Below are 14,825 nucleotides of genomic sequence, written 5' to 3'. Positions count from 1 at the left end.
GGCCCCTCCTTAATTCCTTTCATTCAGAGCTCAAACCAGGACTGCACACTTGGCTCCTGCTGGGAGAACTTCAGGAGTTGGTAAGTAGAGGGCAGGATTCCTGGAGGGCCAGTGTAGAGCATGGCTTTCTTGAGAACAGTGAGGGACCAAGCTAGGAGGTCATTACTCAGCTTGCCGTTCTCTGGCTATGAGGCCCGGTGTCTCTCAGTTTCCCTATTGGCAAGACGATGTCTCAGGGGACTTCCAGGGGCTGAGTTGGAGTTTTGGACTCCAAAGGTAAGTGAGGCTGGGCTGGAGTAAGCGAGGGACTTGGTGGTTATGTTCACCCTGCAGGAAGAACTACTTGATGCAGATGGGTTCGAATTGCCCTGCGGGTCCAGCGCTGAGGGCACTGAGGTGCATTTGAACTCATACTGGTCTGCAGCTGACCCTCCCACTGCCCATATGGCAGACTGGCCATTGCTTTATGGCTATAGGAAAGGGAATGTGTGGAGAGTACACTCCCTGAAGTGGCTTCATGCCCTCTGCACAGGTGGAGGCATGCTGGGGATCCTGTGCCTGGTCCTCTGTGGCCTGCTGGCTGGCACTCAAGCTGACCCTGGGGCTCTTCTGAGGCTGGGCATGGACATTATGAACCATGGTGAGTGGGTGAGTCCTGGGCCGGGGCCAGGGAGACATGGGGCAGGTGATAATGATTTCTCAAGTCTGTAGGGTTGAACATCTGTGATCTGCAGTCAGTCTAGAAGCAACAAGCTACTCTTAGCCTTCCATTCTACAGAAGGGAAAGTGGAGGCCCAGGGAAAATGAGCCAGCTTCCTAAGCTCCCTCTAGTTAGATGTAGAATCAGAAACCCTGCTTCCTTCCAGTCCCTTCTTTGCTCTAATGGACGGGACTGATGCCCAGGTGTGGGCTGTGGAGGTGACAGGTGTGGGTAAAATCCTGGCTTTGACAGCATGCTGTGTGACCCCAGGCAAGTCCTGTGCCCTGTATATGTTGTTTGCGTACCTGTAAATGTAGAGAAATACAAACAAGGCGACCAGACTTTCCCTGGCAGGTGGAGTGATACCTGGGAGTAACTCCTCTAGGAACCATGACTTGTTTTGCACTCTGCCCAGCTCCATGGAAGAGTTGAGCTCAGGTGCAAGAGGTCAATGGCGACTTACTCAGTATTTGCCCCCTCTCTGAAAATTAGGCTATGGCTCTGATGGGGGTGTTTCTGACTGGGTACCACTAGAAGTTTGGACACCCGAGTCCTGGGAAATCAGCATCTCTTGGTGCTGGGCTCAAACCTATAGTAACCATCTCTCAGAGAAGCTTTCTGGTCACTTCTTATGCGGGTGTTCCAGGTCTCTGTAGCTGTGCTCTGTGTATACCTCCTTACACTTTAGCTAGGTTTCTCACCACAGCCTTGCTGCCCTTCCCCCTGTCCCCCCCTGCCCCTCTCCCTCCTTCTTCCCTTCCTTCCTCTTTCTCCTCACCTAGCCCTGCCTCAACATCCCCGGCCCCCAAACCCCACTGCCTCAGTCCCCCACCTCGGCCACTTCCCTCCCCATCTTTGCCCTCACCACACCCTCTGTCTGGGCTGCTTCCAGTGGAGAGTCCCATTCTTCCTCCAAGAACCAGATAATAGTTGCCACCTCCTCCTGGCAGCTGTCGGCTTCTGTCTAAGAGTCAGTTGTCACCTTTCCCCTGCCAGAGGTTCAGAGTGCCATGGAAGAGAGCCACATCCTGGAGAAGATGGCCGCTGAGGCTAGCAATCCACAGCCAGGGGGAAAGGCCATTAAAGGCCTCAGCAAGTAAGCAGGGGTCCACAGGGAGGACGAGGCATGGGGGGGGGCAGGACACCAGGTACAGATAGGCATTTTCCCAGCTTTGGCCTGGAACTCCTCACTCATTCCTTGAGAACTGTTCTTGCCTAGAGTCATTTAGAGGAGAAACTGAGTTCATTAAATATACATGGAACAGTTCTAATGGTGGGGTTGGAAAGATGTTGACAGTCGTCCAATAATGGGAGGAAAAGGCTCCTTGCAAGCATCGTTATGGCTGGTTGGGGCTGCTCTGACTGCTGTCCCGGGGAGGGTCTGAGGCTCTATCTGGATTTAGCTGAATAGGATAGATTAGCAATGTCTATCAAGAGCTCAGGAAGGGCAGACGGAGGTATGTGTGCCATGTTCTTATAATTCTGATTCTCAAATGGTGTTTCCGAACCAGAGGTGGCAGTATCTCTGGGGGTGGAGGGGCATTTGCCTAGAGGCATTTTTGGTTGTCTCAACTTGCAAAGGAACAGGACAGTGCTCTTAGTATACATGAGCTGAGGCCAGAGTTATTACTAAACCCCAAATATCAAAGGTGACACTGTTGAGAAACCTGGATCCAATCCAATCTTTCTAATTTGTTGTTGGAGTGTTTGAGGACAAAAGAGGAGATGAGACTAATAGCCCAAGGTCATGTAGAGTCAGCCATGTGTCTCCCTTCACACATGAGGGTTTTCTGTACATAGACTGGTTCATGTCCAAGCCTTTGGTTTACGTATCACATGGCCCTAGTAGACGTGGGATAGACGTTTACCAAGTGAGATGGTGGAGGAGCATATTGAGGGCCTGGGTCTTGTCTTCTCGGTTCTCATCACTGTGCATGTCTGTACCCTCCAAGTATGAAGGTAAAGGATGTCCTGGAACCTGTGATCACATTGAACTTTGTACCTGGAGCGGGCATCTTCCAGTGTGTGTCCACCGGCATGACCATCACCGGCAAGAGGTTGGTGCGGGAAGGAGACTGTCCTTGTTTCCCCCTTCCATGAGCATTCACTGAGTACTGACTGTTTATTATGAGGGTGTGGGGATCTGAGTCACTGGTAGAAGGGGACAGGACTGGGCAGTGGAGGGATCGGTCAGGTTGGCTCTGGGGAGGTGATTACAGTGGATCAATGTTTCAGATGTGTCAGAGTTCATCGGAGTAAGAGGGGAGTGGAAAGTCCCCATCCTGGGTTTTCACTTCTTAGATGCTGAGGTTGTGGGCAAAGAGGGCGGGGATAATAGTCCCTGTAGAAGAGATATTGACAGTGCCTGTCTGTCTGCCTGGTCTTCTAGCTTCACTGGAGGGAACATGGAGATCAATGTGGTCCTGAACATCACAGCCACCAATCGGCTTCTGAAGGATGAGGAGACAGGCACCCCCATGTTCAAGAGTGAGGGCTGTGAAGTCATCCTGGTCAGCGTGAAAACCAATCTACCTAACAAGTAAGGGGCTGTGTCTGGGAAGCATGGTGGTCCTCATGCCCCTCCCCATCATTCCTTTTCCTGAGCCACTGAACTATAACTGTGTCCAACTTGGTGTCATTGATACATTGTTCATCTGCTCTCCCACGCCTGTCTCAGCAAGGCCATCAACAAGTTTGTGGACAGCACCCTGCGCAAGGTCCTCCCTGGCCTGGTGAGTGACCCTGAGCAATCCTCCATCCCTTCTTGGTGCAATTGCTGTGTCCAGGGCATCCGGTGAGTTTGCCCTTAAGTAGGGACCTTGATGGGTTGATAGTGGCTAAAGAAAGTTCAGTGTCTATGGCTGGCTCAGGAGAAGTGCAATGATCATCTAGTGATGTCTGCCACAAGCACAGGTATAGGCAACAACAGTGTGTGTGTGTTCCAGCCTTGACAACCCTGCTCAGCCCCAGGCCAGCCCCAGGAAATGAGGCCTTGGCAATTTTTGTGTGCAGCCATCTGGATCCTAGTCCTAGTCCAGGCTTTGCTGTTGATAGTCTCATGACTTGGGCCTCAGCACCCTCCCTCTCCCCCCCAGCTCCAGCCCTTGCCCTGCTGGGGTTCTTAGGATTCCCTGTGGAGTACTATGGAGTCTGCTTGTGTGTAACCCACTCAGGCTGGTGCTTCCTTTGCTTGTAGATGTGTCCAGCCATTGATGCTGTCCTGGTGTATGTGAACAAGAAATGGATCAACTTGACTGGTGAGGACATCCCTCTTCCACACAGGATGCCACATTAGTTGGATTTCAATGCCCATGCCATGGCTGTTTCTAGGACAAGAGGGGGATTGAGATCATGGTGTCCACACACTGTTTAGATGAGAAGCCTGAAACCCCACAGGGTGCCTGAGTCCTCTCATTTCTCTACCTGAATTCCATGACAGCCACTCTGCCGACAACCCCAGACCTCATGACCTAATGAGTTATTTTGACAGGGCATTCCTGAATCCTTTGCTGAAGAGGTCTTTTGTCTGTACCATTTGGGGTCCACAGGGTCCCCCAGGGTGGGAGAAAGAAATCTAATGGCTGTTTCTGAAGATCCTGCCTTCGTGTCCTCAGCAGTGGGGACCGGAAGAAGTCACCTCACTTCCCCCAGCCTCAGTTTACTCAGGGGTGAACAGCCCATAATTCCAACCTCACATGTATTATCACTGTTGCAAGAGTCCTGGCAAATGAATGCCCAGACTCTGGGCCAGCCAGAATCAGGTTACCAAGGTCACTTCTTGGGTCACACAGAGGGACAGGATGGCTCAGGAGCGTGGCTGCTTCTGGCTCTTCTAGTTGCTCCTGAGGCTGGTGTCCATCAGAATGGAACCTCTTCTCCACAGACCCCATGCCTGTGAACCAGATGGGCACAGTCAAATACGCATTGACAGCCCCACCAGCCACCACAGCTAGCTACATCCAGGTGGACTTTAGTGTAAGTATTGAGGGTGGTCAGAGTGTTGAGCTCAGGCTTGGTGGGGCTGGCGGGGCTGCTTCTACCTGACAGCTGGCTGAGAGGTGGTTAGTAGTTGCTATGAGAACCTCCCTCTCACCCTGCTCAAAGTGAGGCTGCTGGGGCTGGTGGCTTTGGTCTCTTTTCTTGCAGGGCTGTGTTTTTCAGGGTGTGGCTATGTCCTGATATTGTGTAGATGGGGACACTGAGACAGGGAAAGGCTTCTGAGGTGAGTTAGTGACAGAGCTGGGTCCTCACTCACACGAGCAAGCCTCTTGTAAGAATGCAGATGAGAGGGCAGGAAGTCACCTCCCTGAGTGGTTTTCCTCCCGCCGTGTTGGGGCTGTTCTCCTTACTTGTGAGAATGATGTGGTTGGGCCCAAGCCAGAGTCAGAGTCACTAAGGTGACCTAAACACACTTAAGAGAAACTGCCCAGGACCTAGTGGCTGATGCTCCTGTCTTCTTAAGCCACATCTATCCACCTGCATCCCTCTCTGCTCTAACAACGTCCTGCTGACCTGAGGTCTCACCCGAGCCCCAGTGGTTGGAGAAGCAATACTCCCCTGGCTTCATTTCCCGCATGGCTGAGTATTCCCTCCTATTGTACCTCCAGCCTATGGTGCAGCTTCAGGAAAGTCAAGTTATCCAGCTTGCTACTGATGGATCAGTCCCCGAGTTCCCCGAAGGCTCTGCCAAGGGCTCACAGCTGCTGCTCTCAGCCTCCTTCCTCACAGCCGAGCTGGCCCTTCTGCAGAAGTCCTTGGATGTGAACCTCAAGGACAAGAGGGTGAGCCACCATTGCACTCCACTGCTTTGCTCTTGGAGTGACAGGCTCTGCCTGCCCGGTGTCCCTGGGGTGATCCAGGAGTCAGATGCAGAACCAGAATAGAAGATGTGAGGCTGCCTGGGGTTTCAATGGCAGTTGCCCCTGCACGCTAGTCACTCATTTGCCCACGTGACCTGTCTACCCATCTGTACACCTGGCTGTCCGTACAACCAACCATTTAGTGACCCACCATTTTTTTTAAAAAAGTAAATAAAACCATGTACATGTGGAGGTCAGAGGGCAACTTTCTGAAGTTGGTTCTTTCCTTCTACTGTGGGTTCTGGGGACTGGTCAAGGCTTGTGTGGCAAGAGGTTTCACCCTCTGAGCCACCCCAGCACCCCTTTCCCTACATTTCTCATGCCCTGGCAGCCACTACCTTGCTTTTACCCAAATCATCACCCACCCACTGCGTCTTCATGACCTGGTTCTATTCCCTACCTCACATCCTTCTGTCATGTCATACCATCAACCCCACAGACGGGTGGTTCAGTCACCTCTACATCACCATAACCTACCATAGACTGGTGGATAAGTCACCTCTACATCACCATCAACCCCACAGACGGGTGGTTCAGTCACCTCTACATCACCATTACCTACCACAGACTGGTGGATAAGTCACCTCTACATCACCATCAACCCCACAGACGGGTGGTTCAGTCACCTCTACATCACCATTACCTATCATAGACTGATGGATTGATGGATAAGTCACCTCTACATCACCATCACCTACCATAGACTGATGGATAAGTCACCTCTACATTACCATCAACCCCACAGACGGGTGGTTCAGTCACCTCTACGTCACCATAACCCCACAGACGGGTGGTTCAGTCACCTCTACATCACCATCAACCCCACAGACGGGTGGTTCAGTCACCTCTACATCACCATTACCTACCACAGACTGGTGTATAAGTCACCTCTACATCACCATTGCCATACACCGTTGTCCTTCCTGCTACTCACCTGTTCATCCAGCTGTGTTCCCACCTGCGCATCCTTTCCCCCTTGTCCACTGCTCCATCACAATATCTCACCACCCACCCATCCTCTCACCAATCAGTCCATCTATCTTCTTCTCAGGCACCATCTGGTTTCCACTCAGTTACTCAGCATTCCATCCCACCCATTATCACTCACACTGGTGCCTTCCCCTATGCTCCCATCTACTCATCTACCAACCCTCCCCATCCCATCACTCATTTGTTTTTCTGTCTCCCCCTTCCATTTGCCTACCTGTCTATAAACTTTCCTTACCCTCTCATCCACCACACCTGGCCATTCTCCCATCTATCTCCCTGCTTTTCCATTCAACATTTTCTCTGCATTTGACAATAAGGGTCAGAAGCCATGGGAGCTTGAATGTGTAAATGGTGGTTGGGGGCTGGAGGTTCCTTCCCTAGTTGAGCATAGAGTTGTGTGTGCAGGTGAAGGAAGACTCTGAGGCCCCACCTTCCTGAGGCAGAGAGATGGATGTAGGGGTAACTGGACCTTACATAGTGTCCACTTTGTCTTTGAATTGTAGGTTGGTAAGCTGTCCCAAACCACTGAGACACTGGCTGGCTTCATCCCACAGGTGAGTGCCCCAGTTTCTTGTGACCACTGCACTCAGTTTGACCTCCAGGCAAAGGGGACTAGCTTGGGAGTCAGCTGCTCAATGTGTGCATGCCATTTGCCCATTGTGGAGACAACCTGTCCACAGAGCACCCTCTGTGTTCAGCCTATACACAGCTAAGCCCTAGTATCTTGTGAGTCCTGAGCGCATCACAGAAATAGCTAAAATGTCACATTTTTCTCCTTTCCTTTCCTGAGAGGCACACAGCCAGGTTTTTGCATATTGGACTTCCAGCAGAAACCAGCTATTTCCTGAGACACCCTTGGGCTGAAGTCCAATGGTTGGCTCTGAGAACATGTCCTGGTCTTCACAGGTAGCCAAGAGCTATCACAAACCAAAGCCTTTGCTGATCAAGGTCAAGATAAGCAAACCCCCCAAGGTCACCATGAAGGCTGGAAAGAGCCTGATGCACCTCCATGGCAGCCTGGAGATGTTTGTAGAGCGTCGACATGGCAAGCACCCAAAGTCACTCTTCCTCCTGGAGACTGTGAGTGAGGCCCTTCGGTAGCTACTCTCACCTTGGGGATGCTCCCTGGCTGGAGGATGCTAGGATTTTAGCTGAGAGTCAAGACACAGATGGAATGACCTGAGCACTTCCTCTCTCCCTCTCAGTCGCCAAAGACAATAAAGCCTGCACCAGGAGAACTATGGAAGCCCAAAGAAACCCCACACCAGGGCTGGCTGAGAGATGTTTGAAGGGTTGAAGAGTAGCTTTGCAGGGGAGAAATTGATGCTGAGAAGCCTGGGGACACCCTAGTTAGAGGGCAAAGGCCCAGAACTGTTATCACCATGTACAGACAGTAATCATGGGTCAGGTGCTTATGAAGGTTCATGCTGATCCAGGATAAGGAGAGACAAGGATCCTGGGCTAGGTTTGTGGAGAGGCTGCTGGGTTCAGTTCCTGGATAAGACAGGAAGCAGAGGTGCCAATGGAGGGCCCACTGCCTTCTCTGCTCCCTTCTCTATGCCAGCACCTTGGTCTGGAAATCCACTACTCAGTGCATGAGAACAGGCTGCAGATGGTCACCTCTCTGGACAGGTATGAGCTTTGGTCCCATGATGACATCCCTGTAGCAGCTCTGGTTCTATTCCCCACCTGACACTCTCCATCTCTCCATACCACTTACAACACACCCTGGAAGACAAGTGTATCTCTATACCGCTAATACCACACTCCTCGGACCACTGTCTACTCTTCCCCTTGTCCATTCTGGTGATGCCTCTTGGCTTCCAACTCCAGGTTCTCACCCAGATCCATCCACCATAGCCCACACTACCAAGCTGCTCTTGTCATGTAGCCTGCTCTAGGACCCTCAATGGCTCCATACTGTCTACATGGTCTTATCTTAAATCTTAGCTTGACACTCTGAGCCTTTCTCAAATCTCCTTCTGCCCTCACTCTTCCACTTTGCTTTTCCGTAGTGAATTTGGGTTTGAACTTTCGTCCCCTCCACTCATAGGCCTTTGCTGCCTAAATTCTCAGGCAGCCTCTCCTACCAGGTAGTAAAGGGACCCCGGCAACAATAGGTCACCAAGGCTTGGAGTCTAGTTTGGGTTACGAAGGCAAGTCTAGACCAACCATAGTTACTAAGAGATGGAATGCTTGGGTGGCCTGGTCCTGGGCTGTTGTCTCTGCTGCGGATTGTTGGCCCATGTGGCTGGCTTAAAACAACTGTAGAGATGCAGAGTCTTGTGCTAAGATGGAGTGTGTCCAGGCAGAGTCCAGATGACTGCCCATGGCCTGTTCTAGTACTGGTATGTGTTAGTGTCTCCTGGGAGCTTTATTGGGGAGGGGACTTACCTTGTGTCCTTCAAGGATCTGAGTCTGGACTGTTGGGTTGTGAATGGAGTTGTGGACATGGCCAAGGACCCAGAGTTTGGAAGAGCAGGGTTCATGAGAGGCCATTAAGGAGGGCTGTGAGCCATGGGGACAGAATGGGAGGTAATGAGTGATGGTCACCATGCCATCACAGATGTGTGCAAACAGGCTGTAGAGAGGACACCTGTGAAGCCGAGGAGCCCCTCTCTCAGCGGTTCTCTCCACATCCTCCCCTCTCCTTTACAGTTTAATGAGCCTGTCCCGGAAGTCTTCCTCAGTTGGTGACTTCAATGTAAGTGTTCCAAGTGCTCCTGCCTAGCCATCTGAAGGCAACACTGAGCCCTCAGGGGATGGGCTCTACAATGAAGCCAGAGTTAAGAGAACAAGACCACTCACATGCTTTGGGGCTCCTGACACACTATCTGACCTTGGAGAAGACCCTTAGCCTTTCTGAGTCCTTGTTTCCTTTTCCAGATAGTGCCAGCAACTAACCTGTAGATTGATTCTAAAAGTATCGCCATGGTAGTGGCTTGGATGGCCTTAATTGGCCAGGATGTTATTTCAATTAGTCTTTAGCCACAGGGCTCCCAGCACAGCACTGGATCCAGCAGATACTAATATGACACCAGCAACTATCCTTGTGGATATGTGAACCTTCCTGCAGCCCTGTGAGTAGGCACTGCCATAACTCACATCCATGCCATAACTCGAAGGTGGATGCATGGCCAGTAAGAGCTCTCAGCCTTCTGTCAGCTCAGGAGTGAGGCTACACACACTCTCCTGCCTCCTGAGTATCCCCATTCCTGCACCAAGACCCATTGCCCTGCATGTCACCTGAACAGAGATTAGGAGCATGGTGGGGCCCAGCCCCCAACTCTGAGGCTGGTTAGACAAGCTGTTTGCTGTCCCTAGTGTGGTCTTTTGTGTTCCCTAGGCCTAGGTGAGGATAGGGAGGAGGGGCGCTGAACTGTATTGGGTTTTCCCTGCGCTTCTTTTCCAGGAGACGGAGTTAACCGGCTTCATCACTGATTATCTCCAGAAGGCCTACATCCCTGTGGTGAATGGTGAGGCTTCTCCAAGAATCAGGATGCACTTCACCAAAGGGGCGTCCACCTGTGTGGTCTCAAAGCCTTGGGAGTAAATGACCAATGCCTAAACACTGAGGCCAATGTAGGCTTAATGTCACCTTCTTGGAGACAAAAGCCCATCTCATAATTTGGGCTCTGACCTTGACTTCCCATAGTGAGCGAGATTTTGGCTTGTGATGTAAACACAAGGTAGATAGATGCTTTCCACCTATGTAGCCAGCAGACATTATGAATCGATCATGACAATAATTCCCACCATTCAGCTAGCTCTAGGCAGCTTCTTAATTGATTGCCAAGCAGTTTTCCTGTGTTTATTTCTCAGATGTACTCCATGTTGGGCTTCCACTCCCAGACCTTCTGGCTATCAATTACAACCTGGCTGAGTTGGATATAGTAGAGGTAAGGGAGGGGCTGGGGGTGGCCATGTCAATTAACACTTTGGCCAATGGGAGATCAGCAAGAGCTGGCCTCTGCCAACTGGAGGGAAAGGGTGGGAGAAGGCAGAGGGCCACCACTGTAATCCCTCCAGTCCCAGAACAAGGGCCCTGGCTAGGATTGCAGAGAAGGATACTTCATTTTACTACTCTCTTGCTGTCACCATGATCTCTCTATGCCCCTCCCCCATTTCTGGGTTTAAATGGGAGTGAAAATGTGGACATCAGCCTCATAGAGCTGTCCTGATTTTCTGAGGCATTGAACCCGAAGCCATATAGTAAGTGTTCAATACATACAAAATTCTCGTTGCATGTCGGACTTTGAGCATGGAGTATTAAGTGGACATTTCTCCTGTGCCCTCTCTCTACCCTAGAAGGTGGCAAGGCATGTTCCTATTTAACAATTGAGAAAGTTAAGGCTCAGAGGGGCAAATGTAATTTCCAGGTCACAAGGCCTTTTGCTTTTATAGTGTTGCCCCATCTCCTAGCCATGGCTGGTTCCATCTGTTCCTGAGCCTGGGTGAATCCTTCCATCATTCCCAACCCCCTCTTCACCTAGCTCTCTTCTCTCATCAGAGTGCCCTGGTGCTGGGCTTGAAGGTGGAATGACCATGGTAAGACTCTGACAACTGCCTTCAACTGCCATGGTTCTGTACCAGCAGAGGAACCCAGATATGAGCCAGATGGGTCTGGCCCTGCCACCAGTGGTTACTTCTTGTGACCCGGAGAAAGTAAGAGGCCTGATGGGCCTCAATAATAAATGGGAAGAAGACTCACACACAATTCAGTGTCTCTGTCTCTTTTTGTAGCCAATGAACATGTGGTTTTTGGTCCCCTTTGATGGGTTTTAGGGTCTAAGATCAGCTTGGGATGGGTTAGGCACACGCCAAGCATCTGCTAATAGTTATTCTCCATTCTTTCCTTGCCCCCACTCATCCAGAACCCATGGGAATGACAAGTGGGGTCACCCTATTCACCGAGCAGATGGTGGAAGCCCAGGGTGGCATACCTCCCGTGTAAGACCTTCTTGCCTCAGCTCTGTGTCCCAGATCTTGGTAATTTGAAGATGTCTCTATTCATGTGGAGCCCGTGCCCCCAGGAGTTTCTCAATGTTACCTCTTTTAGTCCTTATGGCAGAGGAAGCGACCGTCAACATTTCACAGACAGGGGAGTTGAGGCTCAGAGGGCTTGATTGGCACATTAGGGCACAGGGCTGGGATTGAAACTTGGGCTCTGCAGCTAGCCAGCCTTGACTCAACTCAACTCTGCCTCTTTGTTGCTGTGTGTTTTGGTTGAATCACGGCACCAATAAGGACCTCATTTTCCTCACCTGTGCCAGTGCCAGCAGGGCTGCTGTAAAGCTTATAGGACTGGCATCATAGGGAATGCTCAGGCATAAAAGTGCTAGCTCGTCCAGGTGTCTCTGAGCTGGGGTGTGGGCTGACCAACATGGAAAGTGTGAACATCTGGCCATGTACAGTGGGTTTTGGATCTGGGGTCACCATAAGCACTAGAGGATCATGAGTAAGAGATGCCTGTGTGTCTGTACGACATACCCCTCCGTTTACACACAACTTGGACAGAGTGCTCCTGTGTCTCCCATCGGCACCCCCATTTTCTTGGGATCCTAATAAATATTAAGTTTCATTTTCTTTATGGTACTAAGGGCCTCACATAAGCCAGGCAAGTGTTTTTACCACTGAGCAATATCTGTAGCTTCATGGTTCTTAAATTGACTTTTTTTTAATCCAAGTGCACATTTACACGTAGCTAAGTTAATGGTGTATATTTTAAGTCATTGTTGAAAATGAGTATAACCTGCTAGAATGTAAAAATCACACATAACTATCCATGTCTTTGAAAAATATGTATATTGGACACCTCTTATGACCTACTGTTGCTCAGCCCTGGAGATCATCAGGGTAGTTAGTGGCTGAATGTCTGTGCATCCATACTCCAGCGTGTACATGTGTCACAACACTCATGTCTGCATATGGCAAGTCTCTGATGTAGCATTTGCAGGCAGATGTGGGTGTGGGTGGGTCTAAGTTTGGCAATGCAGGTACCTGTGTTGTGCACAGAGGCTGGTCAGGAGGCCAGTGTTCCTCAAGCCCGTGGGGCCTGGCAGGTGGCTGTCTTCCAATCTGGCACAGATCCATACCACAGAGGAGGAAGGCCCGGATGCCAGGGCCATGCCCTTGCCCCTCACCGTCACCTAATCCTGTCAGCCATTATCCCCTGGGCTGTGAGACAATAGCAACCTTGAAGCAGTGCTGGCAGGTCCCGATGTCTAGTTAATCCATGGGTGGTGACACTTGACACGGGTGTGTCATAGACTCCTCCCATGATCTAACTCTGTCCCTGTGTGCTCAAGAACACACTCATAGCCACTTATAGCCTTAACAGCCACCTTCCCAGGCCCAGTGTGCAGCTGGGAAACCAAGGCTCAATGTATTAGAGGGAAGGCCTGGGTTCTACTGGGACCCAAGGCATGGTGTAATGGTGTAACCTCTCATACATGGCAGGTCCTGCCTGGGTCTCTGTTTCTCTGGGAAAGGTCTAGATGCTTGCTGTGTGGTTGAACTCTTCAGATTGGCTCCGGGAAGAACAGGACCAGGCAAGGGAGCTTGGTCACCCTACTCCTGGGGCTCTATAACAGATGTTCTCTGCCCCAGGCACCTTTCAAGACTCCCCCAACCCTAGCCGATGAAAGGGAGGCTTAGAGAGACAAGGTGACTTCCCTGAGGGCCCACACATGTGTGTGAGGCTGGCCTTGAATTCATCTGCCGGAGTCCCACCCAGTCTCCTATCCACTCCTCTCTAAGCTCCCAGCCCTGGATATATCATGTAAAGAAACAGATGCATGGTCCCAGACAGGCGGGAAGCTGAGCTAGGTCTTCAGTACTGATTCACAGCTACCAATCCCCAGGAACCTGCCAGGACAGTGGACCCGGGAAGGACATAGTGATGTTCCTCAAAGTGGTGTCCCGCCTCCCCTGCCTCTCCATTCTCTGCCCATTGTTTGCTCAGGCGCCTGCCTGGATGTCACCTGCCTCTCCAGCACCCTTGCCTCCTCCATTCCCTGATGCTCTTGTCCAGCATCAGTCTGCAGTAGGGGCAATCGCAGGAGACAAGCCCTCTGCAGATGGTGAAACGACAAAACAAGGCAGGTCAGCCATTAAGAATAAACCCTAGGAATGCACAGGTGTCAATGCCCGTGCAAGGGGCAGGGGTGCCTTTTGCTTCCTCTTCCCCGACCTCTTCCATGGTTCCCATAACCACCACCAGGCCTGCACACTGCCTTCCTAAACATGTAGGCTACAGATCTCAGGCTGGTGGGTGGGATCTGTGAAAAGTAGGACCCTAAGATAGCATTTCAATGAGTTTCCTCTACAGGCAGAACCGTTCCCTGATCCCGCATGGGTTGGTGGAGGCTACCTGGGTTGCAATTAGGGATGGAGATCTTGAGAGGGGGATGTAAACCTGGAGGAAAAAGACAGAAAGCAAGTCAGAAACCAGTGGTATTTTCCTGCCTTCCAAGAGGGTCAGAGGGGAGTGAGAGAGCTCTAATTGCTTCTTGTTCTTGTTCTTGTTCTTCTTCTCCTCCTCCTCCTCCTCCTCCTCCTCCTTCTCCTTCTCCTCCTCCTCCTCCTCCTCCTCCTTCTCCTTCTCCTCCTCCTTCTCCTTCTTCTTCTTTTTTCTTCTAGCAGTATTTTTTTTTTGAGACGAGGTCTGTCTACATAGCCTATGTTGGCCCCAGGTTCACAGAAAATCATTGTGACATGGTGAAAGAGGGTCCTGGAAGGCAGTAGTGCCTGTGATCCTTCTCTGAGGTTCCCTGGACCCTCACATTCCTTCTTGTCTATGTAGTTCATTGGGTGGCCAGTAGCTTGAAGGCTGAGGTTGGATTGTGATGGTCGTGGGGACAGCTGCTTTCCTTTGGCCTGGCCTTGGCTCCCGTGGGAGTAGGAAATGATAATAGAATTAAGCTCACTGGATCAGGATGGCACCACTTGCGATTACACACACAGAGGCTGTGTGCACAGTCAATGCTGAATAAACGAGGGAGGTGCTACTGTTCCTTCTTCCTCCTTCAAAGTATCTTCAGTGCATTGTGGCTACCGGGTGCTGGCAGGCATGATGAAGCATCAATGGTGGCACTCACACACCTGGCTTGGAGTGAGGGACTACTTAGAATGACCACTCAGGAGAGGCATAGCTGTTGTGGTTATGCAAGGTGGTTCCTCACTCCCACTCAGGCTTGTGAGTGGACTCATGGACTCTGCTCCTAACTGTTCACCCAAAAAATGGAAGCTATAAGTACACATCCATAGAAAGATGT

General features: G+C 51.0%; 1 protein-coding gene across 1 annotated transcript; it reads left to right on the top strand.

Moving 5' to 3' along the window:
- Positions 1 to 540: 540 nt before the first annotated feature.
- Bpifb6 (BPI fold containing family B member 6) lies at positions 541 to 11,198 on the top strand. The gene is made up of 15 exons (XM_051194192.1): positions 541 to 640; positions 1,697 to 1,796; positions 2,653 to 2,757; positions 3,090 to 3,239; positions 3,378 to 3,432; positions 3,897 to 3,957; positions 4,584 to 4,675; positions 5,308 to 5,481; positions 7,053 to 7,103; positions 7,456 to 7,629; positions 8,114 to 8,181; positions 9,208 to 9,253; positions 9,962 to 10,025; positions 10,372 to 10,448; positions 11,060 to 11,198. The coding sequence occupies exons 1-15, from the start codon at positions 541 to 543 to the stop codon at positions 11,090 to 11,092; spliced, it is 1,350 nt and encodes a 449-aa protein (XP_051050149.1). The 3' UTR covers positions 11,093 to 11,198.
- The last annotated feature ends 3,627 nt before the right edge of the window (positions 11,199 to 14,825 follow it).

This window comes from Phodopus roborovskii, unplaced genomic scaffold (assembly GCF_943737965.1).
Source record: "Phodopus roborovskii unplaced genomic scaffold, PHOROB, whole genome shotgun sequence".
Classification (NCBI taxonomy): domain Eukaryota; kingdom Metazoa; phylum Chordata; class Mammalia; order Rodentia; family Cricetidae; genus Phodopus; species Phodopus roborovskii.
This window is presented reverse-complemented; position numbering and strand designations above follow the sequence as displayed.

Excerpts from the sequence above, each read along its gene's own strand:
- Bpifb6 (XM_051194192.1), top strand. The coding sequence starts at position 541 with ATGCTGGGGATCCTGTGCCTGGTCCTCTGTGGCCTGCTGGCTGGCACT. Across the intron at positions 3,240-3,377 it reads AAAACCAATCTACCTAACAA|CAAGGCCATCAACAAGTTTG; the intron begins GTAAGGGGCTGT and ends CGCCTGTCTCAG. Across the intron at positions 4,676-5,307 it reads ACATCCAGGTGGACTTTAGT|CCTATGGTGCAGCTTCAGGA; the intron begins GTAAGTATTGAG and ends TTGTACCTCCAG.